Source organism: Metschnikowia bicuspidata (assembly GCF_001664035.1).
Source record: "Metschnikowia bicuspidata var. bicuspidata NRRL YB-4993 chromosome Unknown METBIscaffold_3, whole genome shotgun sequence".
Lineage (NCBI taxonomy): Eukaryota > Fungi > Ascomycota > Pichiomycetes > Serinales > Metschnikowiaceae > Metschnikowia > Metschnikowia bicuspidata.
Window position 1 is genome coordinate 257,581 of NW_017387733.1, and position 19,197 is coordinate 276,777.

General features: G+C 51.5%; 9 protein-coding genes across 9 annotated transcripts; 5 read left to right on the plus strand and 4 right to left on the minus strand.

The window, feature by feature from the left end:
• Positions 1–901: 901 nt before the first annotated feature.
• On the plus strand, positions 902–3,190 carry RSP5 (NEDD4 family E3 ubiquitin-protein ligase; the record flags this gene model as incomplete). The annotated part of the gene is made up of 1 exon (XM_018857478.1): positions 902–3,190. The coding sequence occupies one exon, from the start codon at positions 902–904 to the stop codon at positions 3,188–3,190; it is 2,289 nt and encodes a 762-aa protein (XP_018711440.1).
• Positions 3,191–3,817: 627 nt separating this feature from the next.
• Positions 3,818–3,970, plus strand: METBIDRAFT_23800 (uncharacterized protein; the record flags this gene model as incomplete). The annotated part of the gene is made up of 1 exon (XM_018855269.1): positions 3,818–3,970. A coding segment is annotated over one exon (153 nt), but the record flags the coding sequence as incomplete, so codon positions are not given.
• Positions 3,971–4,339: 369 nt separating this feature from the next.
• Positions 4,340–5,623, minus strand: METBIDRAFT_78044 (casein kinase; the record flags this gene model as incomplete). The annotated part of the gene is made up of 1 exon (XM_018858807.1): positions 4,340–5,623. One exon carries the CDS (start codon positions 5,621–5,623, stop codon positions 4,340–4,342), a length of 1,284 nt encoding a protein of 427 aa, XP_018711442.1.
• Positions 5,624–7,385: 1,762 nt separating this feature from the next.
• METBIDRAFT_41772 (L domain-like protein) lies at positions 7,386–9,302 on the plus strand (the record flags this gene model as incomplete). The annotated part of the gene is made up of 1 exon (XM_018857449.1): positions 7,386–9,302. One exon carries the CDS (start codon positions 7,386–7,388, stop codon positions 9,300–9,302), a length of 1,917 nt encoding a protein of 638 aa, XP_018711443.1.
• A 322-nt stretch (positions 9,303–9,624) lies between these two features.
• Positions 9,625–10,623, plus strand: EAF3 (Eaf3p; the record flags this gene model as incomplete). Its single annotated transcript, XM_018857396.1, has 1 exon — positions 9,625–10,623. The coding sequence occupies one exon, from the start codon at positions 9,625–9,627 to the stop codon at positions 10,621–10,623; it is 999 nt and encodes a 332-aa protein (XP_018711444.1).
• Positions 10,624–10,739: 116 nt separating this feature from the next.
• UCF1 (Ucf1p) lies at positions 10,740–11,336 on the minus strand (the record flags this gene model as incomplete). The annotated part of the gene is made up of 1 exon (XM_018857412.1): positions 10,740–11,336. The coding sequence occupies one exon, from the start codon at positions 11,334–11,336 to the stop codon at positions 10,740–10,742; it is 597 nt and encodes a 198-aa protein (XP_018711445.1).
• Positions 11,337–13,798: 2,462 nt separating this feature from the next.
• TIM22 (translocation channel protein) lies at positions 13,799–14,350 on the plus strand (the record flags this gene model as incomplete). The annotated part of the gene is made up of 1 exon (XM_018857486.1): positions 13,799–14,350. One exon carries the CDS (start codon positions 13,799–13,801, stop codon positions 14,348–14,350), a length of 552 nt encoding a protein of 183 aa, XP_018711446.1.
• Positions 14,351–14,570: 220 nt separating this feature from the next.
• Positions 14,571–15,595, minus strand: METBIDRAFT_167410 (uncharacterized protein). Its single transcript, XM_018854672.1, has one exon. It carries the CDS (start codon positions 15,436–15,438, stop codon positions 14,791–14,793), a length of 648 nt encoding a protein of 215 aa, XP_018711447.1. The 5' UTR covers positions 15,439–15,595; the 3' UTR covers positions 14,571–14,790.
• Positions 15,596–15,751: 156 nt separating this feature from the next.
• Positions 15,752–18,607, minus strand: CHS2 (chitin synthase I; the record flags this gene model as incomplete). Its single annotated transcript, XM_018857506.1, has 1 exon — positions 15,752–18,607. The coding sequence occupies one exon, from the start codon at positions 18,605–18,607 to the stop codon at positions 15,752–15,754; it is 2,856 nt and encodes a 951-aa protein (XP_018711448.1).
• Positions 18,608–19,197: the final 590 nt, after the last annotated feature.

Consider the following 19,197-nt stretch of genomic DNA (forward strand, 5'->3'; position numbering starts at 1 on the left):
TTTTCTTATCCTCCCCAGTATTCCCCAATTCTTCAATTCTTCTAAATTCTTCTTCAAATATCCTCCCAATTATTCTCTAATTATCCTCCAAATATCCTCCCAATTATTCTCTAATTATCCTCCAAATATTTTCCAATTATTCCCTCACCAATTCTTCAATTATTCTTCAAGTATCCTCCAATGATCCCCCACCCATTCCTTCAATTATCCTCCTCCTATCCTCCAATAACCCCCCACCCATTCCTTCACTTATCCTCCAATTCTCCTCCAATTCTCCAATTCTCCTCTCAATTATTCTCTAATTATCCTCCAAATATTTTCCAATTATTCCCTCACCAATTCTTCAATTATTCTTCAAGTATCCTCCAATGATCCCCCACCCATTCCTTCAATTATCCTCCTCCTATCCTCCAATAACCCCCCACCCATTCCTTCACTTATCCTCCAATTCTCCTCCAATTCCCAATTCTCCAATTACCCGCCACCCATCCCCAACGCCCCAACGCCCCAATCCCGCCCATGTCTCCACCCACCGATTCCCCCTTCGTCGCCCGCCTGTGCTGGCCCGCCAGCCCCCGCGAAAAAAACGGCCCCATGTCCCGGGCCCCGCCGCAGTCTGCGCACCCAGGCCTAGGGCGTGCGGGCCTCCTGTCGTTTGGCCCGGCCCGCCCCACTGCGCTCAGGCCCTGCCAGCGCTTTTTCCTAAAACCACATCCCATTTCTTCGCCCTCACCCCCCTCCCCGCCCGCTGTCCCCACGCAGATCCCGCCGGCGCTTCTCTTTCTTTCTCCCCCCGTTTCCCCGCGAGCCCTGCCCGCGCCCGTCTGGCTGCTGTTTTTTTTTTCCAGTGCCAGCCGCCACCCCCTAAGCGCCGCTTGCCGCCGCCACCCCTTCCCGAAAAATGCCGCGGGTCAGCGTCAAGGTCGTGGCCGCAGAGAGCCTCTACAAGCGCGACGTGTTCCGCCAGCCGGACCCGTTTGCCGTGATCACCGTGGACGGGCTGCAGACCAAAACCACCAAGACCGCCAAGAAAACGCTCAACCCCTACTGGAACGAGACCTTCTCCTTGGACGCCAGCGAGGACTCCATCTTGGTCATCCAGGTGTTCGACCAGAAGAAGTTCAAGAAGAAGGACCAGGGCTTCTTGGGCGTGGTCAACGTGCGCGTGGGCGACGTCATCGACCTCTCCACGGCAAGCTTCGAGGAGACCATCACACGTGACTTGAAGCGCCTGAACGAGAACTTGGCCGTCAGCGGCCGCGTGATCGTCGTGCTTGGGCACAGCTCGGGCCCGGCCCCGGCGCCGGCGCCCGCCGCCTCCACGGCGCCCCCGGCCGCCCATGCCGGCGCACCGCCGCCCCACTCCGCGGCCCTGGAGCCGCCCGCCGCCGCCGCCAACAAGCAGTACTCCTCCTTCGAGGACCAGCTCGGCCGCTTGCCGCCCGGCTGGGAGCGCCGCACCGACAACTTCGGCCGCACCTACTACGTCGACCACAACTCGCGCACGACCACCTGGCAGCGGCCCACCTTGGACCAGCTGGAGTCCGAGCGCGACCAGCAGCGCGACGACTACACGGAGGCGGAGCGCCGCCAGCACCGCGGCCGCACGCTCCCGGGCCAGACGCCGCAGTCGCCCGTGTTGAACACGGCCTCCAGCGGCAGCGTCACGGTCAACTCCTCGGGCGCCAACACGCCCGTGAGCCCCGCCGCGGCCGTGTCCATGGCCGCCTCGGGCGCCACCACCCGCGGCTTGGGCGAGTTGCCCTCGGGCTGGGAGCAGCGCTTCACCAACGAGGGCCGCCCGTACTTCGTCGACCACAACACGAGAACCACCACCTGGGTCGACCCGCGCAGACAGCAGTACATCCGCACGTTCGGGCCCAACACCACCATCCAGCAGCAGCCGGTCAGCCAGTTGGGCCCGTTGCCCTCCGGCTGGGAGATGCGCTTGACCAACACGGCGCGCGTGTACTTCGTCGACCACAACACCAAGACCACCACGTGGGACGACCCCCGCTTGCCGTCCTCCTTGGACCAGAACGTGCCGCAGTACAAGCGCGACTTCCGGCGGAAGGTCATCTACTTCAGGTCGCAGCCGGCCTTGCGCATCTTGCCTGGGCAGTGCCACATCAAGGTCCGGAGAGACCACATCTTCGAGGACTCCTACCAGGAGATCATGCGGCAGACCCCCGACGACTTGAAAAAGAGACTCATGATCAAGTTCGACGGCGAGGAGGGCTTGGACTACGGCGGTGTCTCCAGAGAGTTCTTCTTCTTGTTGTCCCACGACATGTTCAATCCGTTCTACTGCCTCTTCGAGTACTCGAGCCACGACAACTACACCTTGCAGATCAACCCCAACTCGGGCATCAACCCAGAACACTTGAACTACTTCAAGTTCATCGGCAGAGTCGTGGGCTTGGGTGTCTTCCACAGAAGGTTCTTGGATGCTTTCTTCGTGGGCGCGCTCTACAAGATGATGTTGCACAAGAAAGTGGTCTTGCAGGACATGGAGGGCGTCGACGCGGAATTCTACAGATCCTTGCAGTGGATCATCGACAACGACATCACCGACGTCTTGGATCTCACCTTCAGCGCCGAAGACGACCAGTTCGGCCAGGTCGTCGAGGTCGACTTGAAGGCCGGAGGCAGGGACATCGAGGTGACCGAGGACAACAAGCACGAGTACGTGGAGTTGATTAGTGAGTGGAAGATCTCCAGGAGAATACAGGAACAATTCAAGGCGTTCATCGACGGCTTCAACGAGTTGATCCCTCAGGAATTGGTCAACGTCTTCGACGAAAGAGAGTTGGAGTTGTTGATTGGTGGGTTGGCCGAAATCGACGTGGACGACTGGAAAAAACACACCGACTACAGAGGCTACCAAGAAAGCGACCAAGTCGTGCAGTGGTTCTGGCGCTGTATCAAGGAGTGGGACTCAGAGCAGAAGGCAAGATTATTGCAGTTCACTACCGGCACTTCCAGAATCCCTGTCAACGGCTTCAAGGACTTGCAAGGCTCGGACGGGCCTCGCAGATTCACCATCGAAAAAGCTGGTGAGCCCCAACAGTTGCCCAAGTCTCACACATGCTTTAATAGGGTCGACTTACCCCCCTACACTAATTATGAGGCATTGAAGCAAAAGCTTACTTTGGCCGTGGAAGAAACTGTGGGTTTCGGCCAAGAGTAAGGTACTACGTTGACTGTGGCCGGCTCAATAATCTTGAGGGGAGAAAAAAACAACCTCCCAAGAGCAGTTTATTCCAACTTCTCCGTTCTCGACGTAACGCACGAACCAACTAAAACTTCTGTCATTTCTCGGCATGGAAATATCATAAACCCAGCTGACGACCATTCACTTCTTGTAAGGTGCCACGTCGTCGTCCGATGAGCATATATCTGATTTATGGAAAAAGTATGCATATTTACATTTTACTTGAATAATTCTTATCTGCGGGGAACCATAAGTGCAGAGATCTGTGATCAAGGCGTTCGCTCGAGAAGGAAATGGAGGGGAGCACGCTTTTCACGCGGGGTAGAACTGTATCTAACTCCCACCTCAGTATTCGTAGCAACCCAATAACAATAGTACTGATGGCAAAATGAAAAAGAAATAAGCTCAGTGCTTCTTCCGTGATTTTCGTATTTCGTCATCCCTTATGTAGGTGCCTTGATTGGTGACCCTCCCCGCTTCTCTGGCCTGGACTTGGCACGATGGCAAACGTCTCATATATAAAGAACGATGGAGTAACCATCGCTTCATTCGAATAGGTCATTTTTACCAATATATCTTTCTAACACAAAATCATATTATACCATGCCAGACTTATTCGACAACTTTTTCGGACGCATCGCGACTTCCATGAACGGAGGGAAAAGTAAGCCTCGTTACGGCGGCTCTTCTATGGTCAATTCAGGTCCATTCTATAGTTATCACAGTTCCAGCACAAACAACAACTATTGGTTGCCCGTTGTGAAGCCTGAAGACAAAAAAGAAATGGATGTAATCGAGCCCATGGATAAAGACACTAAGCCTAGGATGGACTCAGTAACGAGCATGATGTCGTCTGAAAGCTCAGACGTTGACCAATAATCCAACATTAGATACACAAAGCATGGGTCTGGAACTCTGCGCTGAACATTTTTAATACACCACTCGAATACACATGATTTTTCTTCATTGCACTCTCGTAGTTGTTGGCAGCCACAGATATAGAGATGTGCGGAGTGATAAAAGTTGTATATAAATGCAAGTAGTGAGAACTGAAGTTTGGAGAGGCGAGCGCCACGAGCCGAAGCGTTTTGGGGGTGTTATGCAAATCGAAAAAATGACCTGCCTTCAGTAGCAGCAGAAAACGCTTCGTATCCATGACTTCTTGTTTCTCCGGGCATCAAAACTTGACGTGTCGGAATGCAATTCAGCGTCCTCGTGCGGCGCCAACACCCTGTTGTGGTGCAAGGGCCCTGCCTTGGCTCCATTTGAATCCATTGTTGAGTTGTAGTTGGCGTGTGTCATTGACTGTGAACGGCTGAGGCGTTGTTGCAGTGGCATTAGCGGCTGGTTGGGAGACGCACTGACCAAGGGTGCGCGCTTGCTTTGGACCGCCGCGTTACTGTTTGTGTTGTTGGTTGCCTTGCGCTGTCTCTGAGGCGGGTGTGGGTTGCCGTATCCGTGTAGATTGGCCTTTTTGTTGAGCGCTGCGTCCCAGCCCTTGCCTCCATTGAGGTCCATCCAATCGTAATGGCCGTCTGCCTTCTCGTCAATGGAAATGAGCGCTTTGTCCATCAAGCCAAGCAAGTAATCGTAGTCGGGCTCCTCGTCAAATCTGAGGTTGCGCACGTACGTCAAGTATTGCGCAAACTGGATCGGGAACCCGTAGCAGAGCTCGTTGATGGAGGTGGTTTGCTTCTTGATGCCGATTTTCTCGTACTTCTGCTTGTTTGTGGGCGCCTTCAAGCCTTGCCAGGGCAAGTGGCCACGCAAAAAGTACATGAACACATGGCCAAGACTCTCCAAATCATCTCTGCGCAGCTGTTCGCGGCCTAGATGGGTGTTGATGGACATGTACCGCGCAGTGCCACTCAACGCCTTCTTCTCCTTGTATGGAATATGTGTTTTGGTCTTGGGATCGCGGTATTGTTTGGCCATGCCAAAGTCCACCACGTACACCATATTGGCCTGCGGCGTGCTAGGCTTACCAATGAGGAAGTTGTCGGGCTTTACGTCGCGGTAGATGAGGTTGTGCTCATGGATGGACTGCATCCTCTGGAGCATCTGCTTGGCAACCTGGGCCACGGTTTTCGTAGAAAACTTGCGCCCACACCAGTCAAAAAGATCCTCCAAAGACGGGCCCAAAAGATCGATGACCAAGATGTTGTGCACGCCCTCCTGACCAAAGAAATACGCCTTTGGCACGCCGGCGGCCTCGCTGAGAATGCGGTACGAGCGATACTCGTCCCTCAACTGGGGCGCCTCGCATTTTCTCGGCTCGAACTTGATGGCTATTTGCTGGTTGTTGAGGAGATTGATGCCCTCGAAAATTATGCCAAAAGAGCCCTCGCCGATTTTCTTGCCCACTTTGTAGTGGACGCCGACCCTGTGTTCGCCGCTGCTCTGAGCCATTTCCAATTTCAGGGTGTATTTGCGGATTGGGGGCGGGCACCTTCGGTTTCTGGGAAACTGAGGAGGAAAGTGCGGCAGTCAACCAAACTGAGGGTCCTAGCGAAACACGCAGGATGTGTCTGGAAATCCGCCGGTCTAAGTAAGGCTGATACTTGTTGCTTGTTCCCGGCACAAAGGGCGGAACAGAAGGAAGCACGTGAGGAACCGGGCGTCTATATGCCTATCTACAATATGGCTGGTTGCAAGCGGTTCTCGTCGCTTTATATGCTTCCGTGTCGCAGGCCTTGTTTCTGGCTGCGCAGCAAAAGGAGGGACTGTTGAAAGAGCGGGATGGAGGGGCAATGACGGAAACCCACGAGCTGCTTATAATCGTGAAAGACGCTCGGGTGTTGAGCAGACAGCTTTTGGAGATGCACGGCTGTATGTGCCTGGATTCCCCTGCAATATAAACTGCGTAACGTTTTCTTTGGATTCAGCTAGTAAATGGTATAGCTTTGGAGCAGCTTGTGCTTGTTTCTATTTTCCTCTCGTTCGAGACGCCCGACTCTGGACTTTGAGTGTCAGGGAGATAGTCATGCGGGGATGTACGGGTGTTTGGCTCGCTCTGCTGGTCGGCGACTTCCCCGCCATGCCGGCTCCACCAAACGCATAAGGACACCACACAAAAAGCGGGGCAGACTCAAGCTCTGCATCACGCCGTTGCAGCTCGGTATCAAGTCCGTTTCAGCCCTGCTTCACGTGTTCCAAAATGTCCAGCGTCTGTGCGGACGGGCAAAATCTGCGGGCCGCGTTTATTGGGATTGCTCGCACGATCAGACCATTCTCCCATACTTGTCTCGTGGGTTCCATAGTCCGCACAAATTTTTATTGAGACTAGCAAGACCGCCTATTTTAGACAAAGAAAATCTTTTACTCAAGGCCTGATATTTTAACCAGCAAGCTTTTGGAGCTTGTTGAGCCTGATATATAGTTGATCCACCTGCAGGACTGGATTCGATGAGTTCGGGAGCTCTTTCCACCGGAGAAGCGATCACTGGCAACATTCTCAGTACGTCGTTAAAAATGGGCCCCAAGCAAAGGTATTCCTAGGTTTTTGCTGTATAGCTTTCTTTTAAAGAAGTTGTTCTGCGTGTTTCCACTTCGATCATTGAGATATCGAGCGTCTTTCCCAGATAGTAACTGATAAGCCAATTTCCTGGGGATGCAATTCGCCATTCTCAACACGCCCTAAATTAACAAGAAACTCATTTCCACTCATAACCCTCTAAAAAGAAACAGGTCATAAGGGTCTGGAGTCTCGCACTTTTCGATCCGAAGCTGGCCCTAGTCAGAAACAGTTTTGCTCTTTATTACCTCGCTCAATCGAGAAGTGAGATGAGAAGAACTAAATTGCGTTCACAAGAAGTGAAGCCACACGGGTTGCACAAACCAAGTTCACAGGGGCCTATCTTTCCCAAGTGATGAAAACCAAGGGCGGTCTCCTTTTTTTTTTGTATTGTTTTCTAGATTGGTCGCACACGGATCTTGTCACATTACTCAGCTGGGCCCCAGTCGCACAGCTTGGCACGCCTTACTGTGGGGACTTGCGAAACCTTACTATTTCAAACTGACTGCTCCGTTTGCACTTCAAAACACTGTCTTCGCCCGAGCGACTGGTTGAATCGTATCTTTGGTTTAGCGAGTCATTTGTCGTGTCCCTGGATCTGGCATCTCATCAAACCACCACCTAGTCTCTGGCCACTAATTTGACACCAGCTTCCCAATGAACACTGACGGTTTTCTTCTGACGTGGTTCCTTGAATTGCCCTGGACTATTATCGGGGATGTGTGTCTGTATTTGGCCCCAGAGACGGTTTCCGAAACGCTCATAAAGGTGCCCAAGCTCCGAAACATCATCATCGACCAGTACTATAGCCAGGAACTCCATCTTATTCTTTCGCCCACGAAAAGACCACACTTCTGCTCGCTGGACCCGCAGCGAAAACTGCTCATTGACATTGTCACTTATGGAGAGATTGAGGATTTTCTTGTCGAAAACCCCGACATTTGCCCGCGCCTGTACAAGGTCATGACCAGTGGAGACTTTCGGTCCATGGAAATTCTTCTACGGGCTTTCCACGGCCAGTTGTCCCAAACGCCCGAGTTGGAAATCCACGTGGAAAACTACGAGCTCTTGCCGGAAGATGTGCAGCTCATTTTTTCGTTTCCTAACCTAACCAAGTTCCAGACCGCCAGGATCAAGCTTAGGCGGTGCTTGCCCGTGCTATCTGATTTGCTTCTGCAGCTGCAAAACTTAAGGCAGTTGGTTTTCTTGGGCCACGAGATCCGCAAATGGTCTAGAGTCCGCCTTCCCCCAAACTTGTCCCACTTGGACATGTCCTGGTACCCAGAAACAGACGTCACTTCGGTGGCCCTCCCGGACTCGCTCGTAAACCTATATTGGAACCAAGCGGGAATCGACAATGCGGTCTTTGCAAAGCTCACATATCCCCCACTAATAAAGACGTTGATGCTAACGTATTGCAGTTTGGCCAGTGTGAATGTGTCGCAGCTTCCACCCACCCTTGAAACCATCGATTTGTCGTACAACAATATCCGCAGTTTTCAGTTTGAGCCTCTGACGCCGCGGTGGCCGGCCAGTCTCAAATCAATCTTGCTAAATGCTAACTTGATCGACGATGCTTCCCTCAAGCAGCTCTCGCTCATAGAATGGCCAGAATTTCTCGAAAACTTGCGTCTTGATGAAAACAAGTTGACGTCTCTCGAGCACTTGTCTACGTTGCCCCAAGCACTCAAGTACTTGGACCTTTCGGACACTAAGCTCAAGAGTTTCCGCGTTCATCACAATGAAGACGACTACCCTTTCTTCCGGTTTCCTGAATCTTTGGACACTTTGAATTTCCAGGGCTGTCAAACCCTCACGTACGGAGAAGCATCGGCATATGGGGCAGTGCCTTTGGAACACCGGATTAAGTTTCCTGAAAACTTGGAATCGTTGAACCTCACTGAATGTAATGTTGGTCGATTGGCATACTTTTTATTCCCACGCTCGCTTCAAACTTTATCGTTGACCGGGAATCGCCTCCAAAACTTGACCACCTATAATCTTACTCGCGGGTCAACGGAGGTTGTCAGTTGGAAGCATTTGAATAATCTCCGCGAGTTGGAATTGTACTATAACAACATCGAGGGGTTGCAAGATTGGTGTCCCCCAAAATCCTTACGCAGAGTGGATTTACGCCGGAACAAAATCACCGTTCTCACTGGCGTCAGGACGCCGTTGTTTAGCAAAGAGTTTGACTTTGTCACCAACAACATACAAACGCTCAATTTCGAAGAGAATGAGATACGCACAATTGACCCCGCGCTATACTTACCACGCAATCTTATTTCTTTGAATCTCAGCAAAAACAAGCTTACTCAGTTTGTGTTTTCCAAATCTTTTGCAAACCATAAGAGTTTGGTAAGACTAGACTTGGCCTCCAATGCGATCGAGAAAGTCTCTGTTGACCTGCCCGAGAAGAGCTACGCGTCTCACCTTAAACAATTCAATCTCTCTAGAAATGCATGCACAAATTTCCAGATGTCTACGGAAGATTTCTATGACGTCTTCCAGCAGATAGGCCTAGTGGTAACAAAGAAAAAACACAATATGAAAAGCGAGCATACGTTTCGATAGGAGAATTAAAAATTGAGCATGAATGCCGCGGTGAGTATTTGCCGCTAATCAGCATCGACTGTCGGTGCTCTCGCTTGGTGCATCGACGCGCATCAGCGCATCAAAAATCCGAAATAGCCGAAATCGTGCAGATATCAACGGTTCTTTTTTTCGAAAAAATCAAATTCCTAAGCTAGGCCGGGACACAGAAAATACGGTAGCGTTCACAAGAAGATTGTTTGTAGTGAATTGATTCAAACCCAGACAAGACAGTCAGCCAGACTCCTCATACTGAGCACAACTTTTCGACTCAGCAGAGCAGAGAAAGAACGTCACCCCAAATATGGTGGGCGGGCCACAGAATTTTATCCCAGGCTCGAAAGTCTTGGCATACCATGGTCCTCTAGTTTACGAGGCGAAGGTCCTAAAGTATCACAAGGAAGGACTGGAGCTCGTGGATGTAGAGGAAGAAAAAAGCGAGCCACTTGACAAAAACAAGATCCCTGGGTTCCTTCTTGATAAGAACGCCTATTTTTTGCACTACAAAGGATGGAACCCTAAGTGGGACGAGTGGGTCTCGTCGGAGAGAATCATTGAGTTTAACGACGACAACTTAGGACTTTCCAGGGAGCTTCGGAATGCAAGAAAGAAGACGGTAGAAAGACTCGACTCGGGAAAAGAGGCGAAGGCCGAAGCCGCAGAGCAAAAAAGCCGACGTGGGCGCAGAAAAAACGCCCCTACGGAAGCATCTACGAACCACTCGGGGCCTTCCAAGGATCAGTCCAAGCCTAACAGCAATGGGAGAAAAAGGCAGAAAACAGAGCCACATGCAGGCTACGAGGTGATGCTACCTTTTAGCCCCAGGCTTAAGTGTGTGATGGTCGATGACTGGGAGTTGATTACAAAGGACCGCAAGTTGGTCAATCTCGAGACAGTAACACCTGTGCTGACGATTCTTAAAGAGTACTACGAGTGGAAGCGAGCTGGACAGAGCATAGAACTCACACGAACAACGGAAGAAGCGTTGAGTGGCTTGAAAATCTTGTTCGACCAGACCTTTGGCTTGGATCTTCTATACAAATTCGAGAGGCTCCAATACAGCGAGCTCTTCCGGACCAGAAAGAACTTTGAACCGTCTAATGTTTATGGTTGTGAGCACTTGCTACGACTAATTATCACGCTCCCTGGCCGTGTTTCCCAGACCGTCATGGACGCCATGAGTGTCAACATCATGATGGGACAAATGAGTGACCTCCTCGAATACATCGACGCGAACATGGCTACCCTCGGCAGCTCCTACATGAACGTCAGCTCGCAGTATGACCGCGTGGCTAGAATGTGACAGGGATATTCTTTTCATGGACTTCGTATATTGGTGGTACATCAAACATTTAAACATAATCATAAGGGACAGCGGACGAGAGGCCGCTCAAGCTGCGAAAGGCCCGGCAGTCACGGCTACATAATGGGGATGGCCATGTAATCGACCTCAACCAATGGATTCTCGTTGTTGCACTTCACTTGCAACTCCAACTTCCAGTGGCGGTTGTACATATCGTTTTCCTCCTTGGCAAACCCGTGGTCGCCTTCGTCCTGGAATTTCCAGGTGATTGTCTTGGGAGTCTCCTCCATCACTCCTTTGCCGAAATCCATTTGGAACCCTGAACACTTTTCCATGTCCACCATCAAGTGACGCTTGATGTGGTGCTGGAGGTTTCTCCTGAACTTCCGCGAGTTTTTGTTCATGGTCGGCTTGATCTTGTCCATGTTTTCGTGGCACTCCTTCATGACAAAGGGTGGGTAATAAGTCAAGTGAGCGTGGCAGTAGTCGAAATCGTTGTCCCAGGTCTCGTCTCTAATATACGATTCAAACGCGACGATGTCGTCGAAGTCTTTTTTGGGTGGGGCCTTCAACACCTCCGCAATTGAGCCGTCCTCGCTCTCCATGGAGGTGATGGAAGAGGACCGCGATTTGGGCACTGGCTTGAGATGCTCGAGCCGTTCCATGTTGTCCAAGTCCAACATGATCTTTTGCGACTTCTTAGATTTCGTCATATTTTCTGCGTGTTTCTGACTCTTGTGGAAATGATGAAGTGAATTGCTAAAAGGGTTGAGCAGCTTTATGAAACGTCTACACTTTAATTTGGTTTTTGTTTGCTTTCGTTACTGGATTTCTTGGATGGGTGCAAATTGTTCCGGGGCCCAAGATGCGGACCTTTTATATAGGGCCGGGCGCACGCCTTGCTCCCGGGTGCGGGTGCACTTGCATGAGCCCTAATACGGTCTCTCCACTTTTGAGCCAAGATACAGTCGGGCTTGCTTTTTCGTTTCCATTTTGGACCACGGAGTCAATGGGGATATTAGGACAGAAAGGGGTCGAGGATAAACAACGGGACGTAGGAATCAAGCATGGATTCAATGCATTGTTTCAGCAGTCGCCTGCCTAGTCTTGTCTCCTTTTGAGGCTGCTTCAAACACATCTGCCTAGACTGTTCTCAGAAAACAGAGGACAAAAGAAGCAAATACACGAACTTGGGGTGACTCTTGGATGGATGTACGAGATGTTTACCCAGAGGCAAGCCGGGCAGAGCAAGGAAAGAAACATAACACGAACTCAATACATAATTATCATACCACCCGACGCCGTAGACTCTTCGTGGTCTGACTACACTGTGAGTATACCTGAATTCTGAGGTTGGGCAGCCTAAGCCCCCGCCATAATCCGGCTCGCTTTGAAGCAAGGATAAAGCGTCACGCAATAAACTAGTCTATGTGCACTGCGTCACCTCACAGATAGAGAGCATTTAATTTGCATGCTTCTTTTCAGTGAAATCATGTGATGGGGGCCGCTGAGTTGCAGACGTGTTTTTGCTATTCGGCTGGAATCACGGTTTGCGTAAATGGTCTTATTTGGCATTTCGGAAAGTTTCTGACATAACTGTTAGCGGAAGGCTCGTAGGAGCATATGCGACTACGCCGCGCACCGTGATTCAAAACCACTCTGAATAAAACATATCTCTTGCTATCCGCGTGAGCTGCGGTGGCACACGAGATAATCGCAAGACGAAAGATAAAGATGAGAGGAAAACTTGAAAAATTCAAATTCCAAAATAACAAAACACCTATCTACCAAAATCGTTAATTGCTCATTTGGACGGATTCGGGGATGCCAGCCCCAAACGCAAATGAGGAGAAGGAATCTGGCCGCGCACCTTCGTCCTGTCCATACCATCGATAAGAATACGCGGGTTCCAGAATCAGATCACCCCACAATAGTCTTTTCTATTGTGCCATGTACGGGGTACGCTGAAGTTGCTTCGGCCAAGTAAATGCCATTCCGGGTATTTTGAAATATCGATATTTAAACCAAGAGCCTCTGTGGGCTCTAGTGGTACTTGTCTCTCTCATTCATAGTGATCTTCCTGTCTTTTGCAAACACCATATCAAAGTAGCTACTTGTTGGTAGAGTGGCAACAAGTCTCTGGGGCCATGTATGTGCAGGCGCCATATTTGAAGCAGTGCTCGTGGAGAGCAGTGGGAAGCAAATCAGGGCTGCTTTGCTGCGGAGTCAATCTGGATCGAAAGCTTATTCGCTGGTTTTCTTCTGCAATGCGTCCCAGCATAAGTGCAACTTGATCTCTGCAATCGGAAATGTGGTACCTGCAGTAGCCGATTTCCCAGTTTTCGAGGTATACGCCAAACAGAAGCGGACTCGATCTTGAGTAAAATCTTTCTTGGTATCCTGAAATCACCTTCCTGGATAGATAGCACGGGCGCCATGCTACAGCTTGTGTTTGCGGTTGATTGTCTGGTGCCCGAGTCCGTGCGCATCCTTGCTAAACCCCTGGTGAATATTGACACACCGAAATGTTTCGTCTTTTCACCGAGTGATTCCGAGCCAGTCGAAAACACTGCCCGATAGGCTGAGTGGTGCACATTGTACCAAACTTTGCGATGTTTGGGCCCTTCATTCAAGCCTAAATACTTTGGACTGAGTTCTTTCTAAGGCACAGCAGAGACAACAAACTGGGGCTACCGGACAATGATAGCAAATATGCCATTTCTCGTATATTTCCAGTCCTTTTTTGTGTGAAAGACCGCTATTCGGCGCGCAGGTACTTGGCCATTCACGATCTGATGCCCCATTAATAGGTGCGACTCCAGCTGACATACTAAACCTTCACCCAGCGTGTTTTGAAATGCCTTCGAATCAATAAAAAACACTATTCGATTGAACGGCGGGCGGTTCTTTTTCTCGAGTGGCACACAGCGCAATTTTGACCCCTTGCTGCTGCCTGTGGCTTTTGGGGTGGACTCTTCTCCCATGACCTGCGCATTGGCTATTTTTCGCCTCGTAGCTCTCTATCAAATCCCATCTCAACACCAGCACGTTATAGTTAACCACACTGCAGAGGCCTGCTTTATTTATCCAGATAGCCCCCACTTCTACTGCTATCATTAGAAACACCCAGATCCTCATTTAAAAACACCCGGACCTTCCCATAGAAAAAACAGCCATGGTTTTCGGAGTCTACACAGGTCCGCAGGAGCCAGAGAAGCCTCTTGCGTTGATGACCCAGGAAGAGCAGGCGGAAATGGGCGCTAAGAAGATGGTCGAAGCCATGCAGTCGTGCCCGGGCAAAACCGTGATGGCTGGTGGCTCCGGGTTCTTTTTGGGTGGATTTTTCGGCTTGTTCATGGCGTCGATGGCCTACGATGTTCCCGTTGGAGGCAGCGGGGCAGGCCATATTTCCGAGCTTCCTTTCAAACAGCAGATGAAGCTCCAGTTTTCGGACATGGCGAAGAGGTCGTACTCGAGTGCCAAGAACTTCGGGTACATTGGCATGATTTTCTCTGGCGTGGAGTGTTCCATCGAAAGTTTACGTGCCAAACACGATATCTACAATGGAGTCAGCGCCGGGTGCATCACGGGGGCGGGGCTCTCTATTAAGGCCGGGCCACAGGCGGCCTTGTTGGGCTGTGCTGGCTTTGCTGCCTTTTCCACGGCGATCGACCTTTATATGAATTCCGAGCACGCGGCCCCACCAAGAAACGACTACGACGATTAAGCAGGGGCCGTGCTCCATGCCACCGCTGCAGATGCCCTGTATATATGTATTATAGTACAATGAATGGTTCCAATTAAGAGTTCCATGTTTCCAGGTAGTGTAGTACAATGGTTCCGACTGGTATAGCTCCATGGTTCCAATTAAGAGTTCCATGGATTCAGGTAGTGTAGTTCAATGGTTCCGACTGGTATAGTTCAATGGTCCCAAATAGCATAGTTCAATGATGCCAATCATTATAGTTCAATGGATCCAACTATTGTCGTTCAATAGTTCCATTGAGTATAGTTCAGCAGATGATCCCAAATTGTCACAATTCAACGAGTGGTTCCAAACATCACAGTTCGACGGATGGTTCAAAGTAACAGGCTGGATGCCTGGGGAAGGAGTGCGATCTCCCGGCTGAAAGGGTCTAATATGACAGTGATATACTGACCCGCTGGTCAGCAGAAATAGTAGCAATATTCGTAGGAGAACTGCCCCGCCACAAAGGAGGCCAGTAGCAAGAGCAAAAAAGCCAAGAGCCAGAGACCGGCCTTCCATTTTGAGTTTACACCCTGGTGCGATCGTAGACCCTTGTTCTGCTTCTGGATCCGCTCGAGCTCATGCACAATACTCTCCTGCTGCTTCTGCTCGATGATTTGCTGTAGAGACGCAGAGACATTTGCAAACTTTCTGTGGTCCGCGTCTAGGGCGTCCTTGCTGTCGTACATGGATTTGAGCAAGTCAAGCTGTTGTTGTAGTTCGTCCAAAACAGACGGGGTCTTCACGGATTGCTCGATGTCCTCTTCTATTTCTGTCTCTGGGTGTGATCCCGTCGAGAACGAGCCGCGGTCCCGCCTCCAGATCGGTAGGGGGACGTGTTCGTCGAGATTTGGGCCATTGAATTCTTCGTTCCGCAGTCCCAGAAGCTCTCTGCGCTCGGACACTCGCCGTTTTCGTATACGGCCATACGCTAGAGGCTGTGGCACTGGCGGCGAGTCTTCAAAAGACCGCTCGCTTTTGATTGTGTGGGGATTGGCTTGGTAAGGAAGCGGCAAAGGCTCGCCTAGCTGGGCCAAGATGTCGGTGGACTTTCGCTTGCGATTCATATCATTTCTATTAGGCGGCTTATGTAACGGGCGTTTGGTTACGAGACGCGGGTTTCAGTAGCAGATTGTATTATGTATTTTGTGTGGCGGGCGGGCCGGTGGTGAAGGGTTGCAGAGATGGCAGCTTTGCTAGAGAAGGCAGCTTCGCTATTCGGGTCCAGCTGGTGTTTACATTTCCACTGCGTATTTTCGTCTCAGCGCGCGGGCACGGGCCTGCGTGCAGGCAAAACTCACTTTAGCAGCACCAGCTGCAGCACTAGCTGCATCGTTCGCAGCCACGCGAGTTCCGCAGCGCCTATTCTCTCCACAAGGTTCACGATTTGGAACGCGATCTAAAGACCCTGCTGACAGATCTCTTCAACAAGTAGGTCATGCACCCGACAAAGCGGAACAAGGCCATGAACGCCACTGTCCAGAGAATCACTGTAAGGAAGATTTCCGACCGGGTCGAGTCGCTGCTCGAGTAGTCCGAGTCAAGCTGATTGAAACCCCCGGTTTCCAACACTAATGCCACAATCACAAAGTTGGAGATCATCCACACGAGCACAGTCATGGAGCGGATGAACGCATAGTAGTCCTCGTTGGACGAGCCGGAGTCTCCGCCGCTGTCTTCCTGTGGCTGTTTGATCTTCTCTAACTGGTTGAGGTACGACTCGTTGATTTCCTCCTTCGACACGGGGATGTTGACGTCGAAAGTTCCGTCCTCGCGGACCTTGGCCGCGCCCAAGTCCGTGGCCCCCGTATCTCCCTTGGTGCCCCACGACACATCATCGATGTTGCAGAACGCGTATATGTTCAACACGTTCACATAGGCGGGCGAGAGCAAGAGGTACTGGATGAACGACGTGAACATGTGCCACGGCTCCAAGTAAAGGAAGGACGCCACGAAGTAGAGCAAGTACGTCGAGGACGTGGCCACCACCAAGTCGCGGAACTGGGAGTTTTCGAAGAAGAGCGACACGGTGATTTGCGTGCCGCTGTCGTAGATGGTTTGGATCGCATACACGGCCATGTAGATGGCGGCGAAGATCATGTACACCATCAATATGGCGAAGAAGAGCACAATCACAATGTAGAACTTCTCCGTGCCCTTGGGCTTGTTGCCGAAGCTCAACACAAACGTCGTGACGATGGACGCCAAGTAGAGCCAGAGGAAAATCACCGAGAGCACGTTGCCCGGGGCAAAGTTGAGGTCCGACGAGCTGAGCGACGTCGTCAAGATGCGGAACACGAGGAAGTACGAGCCGATGGAAAACCACGACACCACCAAATTGATGAACTGGTAGATGAACTCGATGTGGAGGAACAACTTGCGCAAAATACTATGCGACGATCTCCACACCTTGGGGAAATGCACCAACGAGTAGATGGCCGCAAAGAAGGAGCCGTTCAACCATCTTCTTCGCTGCAAGATAAACTCCGCGAGGCCCTCGGGTACGTCGGTCTCGGCACTGGCGGACTTGCAGTAGCGGAGGACCCATGAACAGCCTCGTTTTGCCACCAACTCGTAGCACAAGATCCGGTCCTCGGCAAGATACATGTTGGACGTGAAAATCCCGGCCTCGTCCTTGAGCAAGTTGCGCTTGAGTTCGTACTCGTCGTCCTCGGGGTCGAGCTCCTCGCTGCCATGCAAAAACTCGCCTTTGAAGTACTTTTCGAGCGGGCCTCTGCCGTTGATGTCGTTTTGGAGCGCCACGTACCGGTAGGCCGAGAACGCGCCGGGGAGCACGGAAATGAAGCCGAACACGGATTCGGTCGGCTTGTCCAAGATGTTGGAGATCTTGTACTCGAAGTTTTGCCCGTAGACAAGCGGGTTGGTGAGCATCTGTCTTTTCTTCAACGACGCCTTGATCTCGCCACATGCGCCTGCCACCTGCGGGTCCGAGTCGAACTCTTTCCACAAATGATACAACGACTTGCCGGACGGCTGCGTGCCGCAGTCGAGGAGAATCACCACGTTGGGCTCCAAGACCTGCGAAAGCGCCTCGAAGCACCATCGGTGCGAGTTGATTTTCTTCTTGTTTTCTTCCTTGAGACAGAAGAGCATCTGCACCGGCACGGCCTTCTCGGTGGTGAGCTTCACGGTATCTTCGACGGACGAAATGCCCACTCTCGTGGTGTACTCGTACAAGTGGGCCTTGACTTTCTTGTCGTCGATTCTCGACTTGGCCAAGCCTTCCTGGTACACCCCCAAGGCCGCCAACAACGCCTGCGCCCGCTCGTTGATTTTGGACCGGCCGTCACTGACCACGTACACCACGATCTTCTTCCACGAGTCCTTGCCCCACACGGGCGACCGCGTCCTCGACTCGAAATGCTTGATGTTTTTGAACACGCCCTTGAGCGTGCGGGCCAAAAGAATGTCGTCCTCGTTGTACATGGTCACCACGATCATAAGCTCCGTCTGCCGCCGCACCGGGTAATGGATGGGTCGCAAGATGTAGCCGTCGCGCCAGAAGTTGGACGGCCCGCACGTCACCGCAGTGTACCGCATATACGAGAACTCTCTGCTGAGCCCGCCATCTTTGGCCGCGGCTTGGTAGTCGGGGAATTTCGTGAGCAACTCAGTCGCCACAGGACAGTCCAACACCAAGTGGCCATTGTGGCCGGCCGCAATTCCGGCTCGCGGCTTTTCTCTTACTTCTTCTTCTTCGGGAGGCACAGGAAGAGGGTCGAAGGGCGATTGCGGCTCGTCCTGGTCATAGATCAAATCTGCAACGGGCTCGTCCGGTATGTGGATGGCCTGCAAGTCGAAGTGGTCTCCTTGGAATTCGTTGTAGCGGATGTCACGGTCGAACTCACGCTCCTCCTCGTCGAGCTCGTAAGCATGCGGGACGAACGCCTGCTCAAAGCCATGGCCCGCGCCGTCAAACGCCGGCTGGGAAAGGTGCGGTGGGGCATGTGCGTAGTCCGACATCTCGTAATCCGCTCCAAACGGATTGGGGTTGGGCCGGTCGTAGTTGTGCAGGGGCTCTGGGTAGTTTTGCACTGGATTGAAGATTTCCGAGGGCCGGGTCCCTTCATAGTACGCCAAGAAATTGTCGTTCAGCTGTTCTGCTTCTCCCGTTAGATACGAAGGTGGCTGCAGCTGGAAGACGACCAGGCTGCTGCTTCTGCTTCGGGCCGGCGAGTAGTTGTAGACCCCGTCCGTCTGGTCAGGCTCGTTCATCTGGTACGAGTCCTGGTACATGGGGTTTCCGTTAGGGCGATGGTACATTTTTGGCGGAAACGTTTGGACACAGGTTATAATATGCTCTTCCGAGAAAAGACACTGTAGCTCTATCTGCCTGAATTGAGCGGATTATGGGCAATTTCTGGTGGAAAGGGCAACAATAGCGGGGCCTGAGCGGTGCCGGATTTCAGTCGCGTGTCGAGAATGTGATCTAACAAAGGTAGTTGATGCGAGTAGTCTGTTTGCAAGATGTCGGATGCTTCTCTACTAATTAGTGAGGCCAAGCTTCTAATGTGTTGTACTTAGCTGTTTCCCCTGACCCTGAGTTAACTCTAATTTCGGAGCACGATCTGAGTTGTGAAGCGCAGTCCGAATGGGGAACTATCCACTTATGAAGTGATGCGGGCCACGCGTGCATGCGCGCAAAATGAAACCAAGCACGGGTGAAACACAGCCTTGGGCTTAGGCATTGCCAATGTGAATAGCCAGTCACGATTTTGGAGGCCCAGCATTAGTCTACACCATATACTTTGCAGATCTCTATAAAAAAAGATCGAACTGCCACACTTGGAAACAGACTAAAGCCA

What these genes read in the sequence shown, in the direction of transcription:
- METBIDRAFT_167410 (XM_018854672.1), bottom strand. Translation starts at nt 15,438, where the DNA reads ATGAATCGCAAGCGAAAGTCCACCGACATCTTGGCCCAGCTAGGCGAG.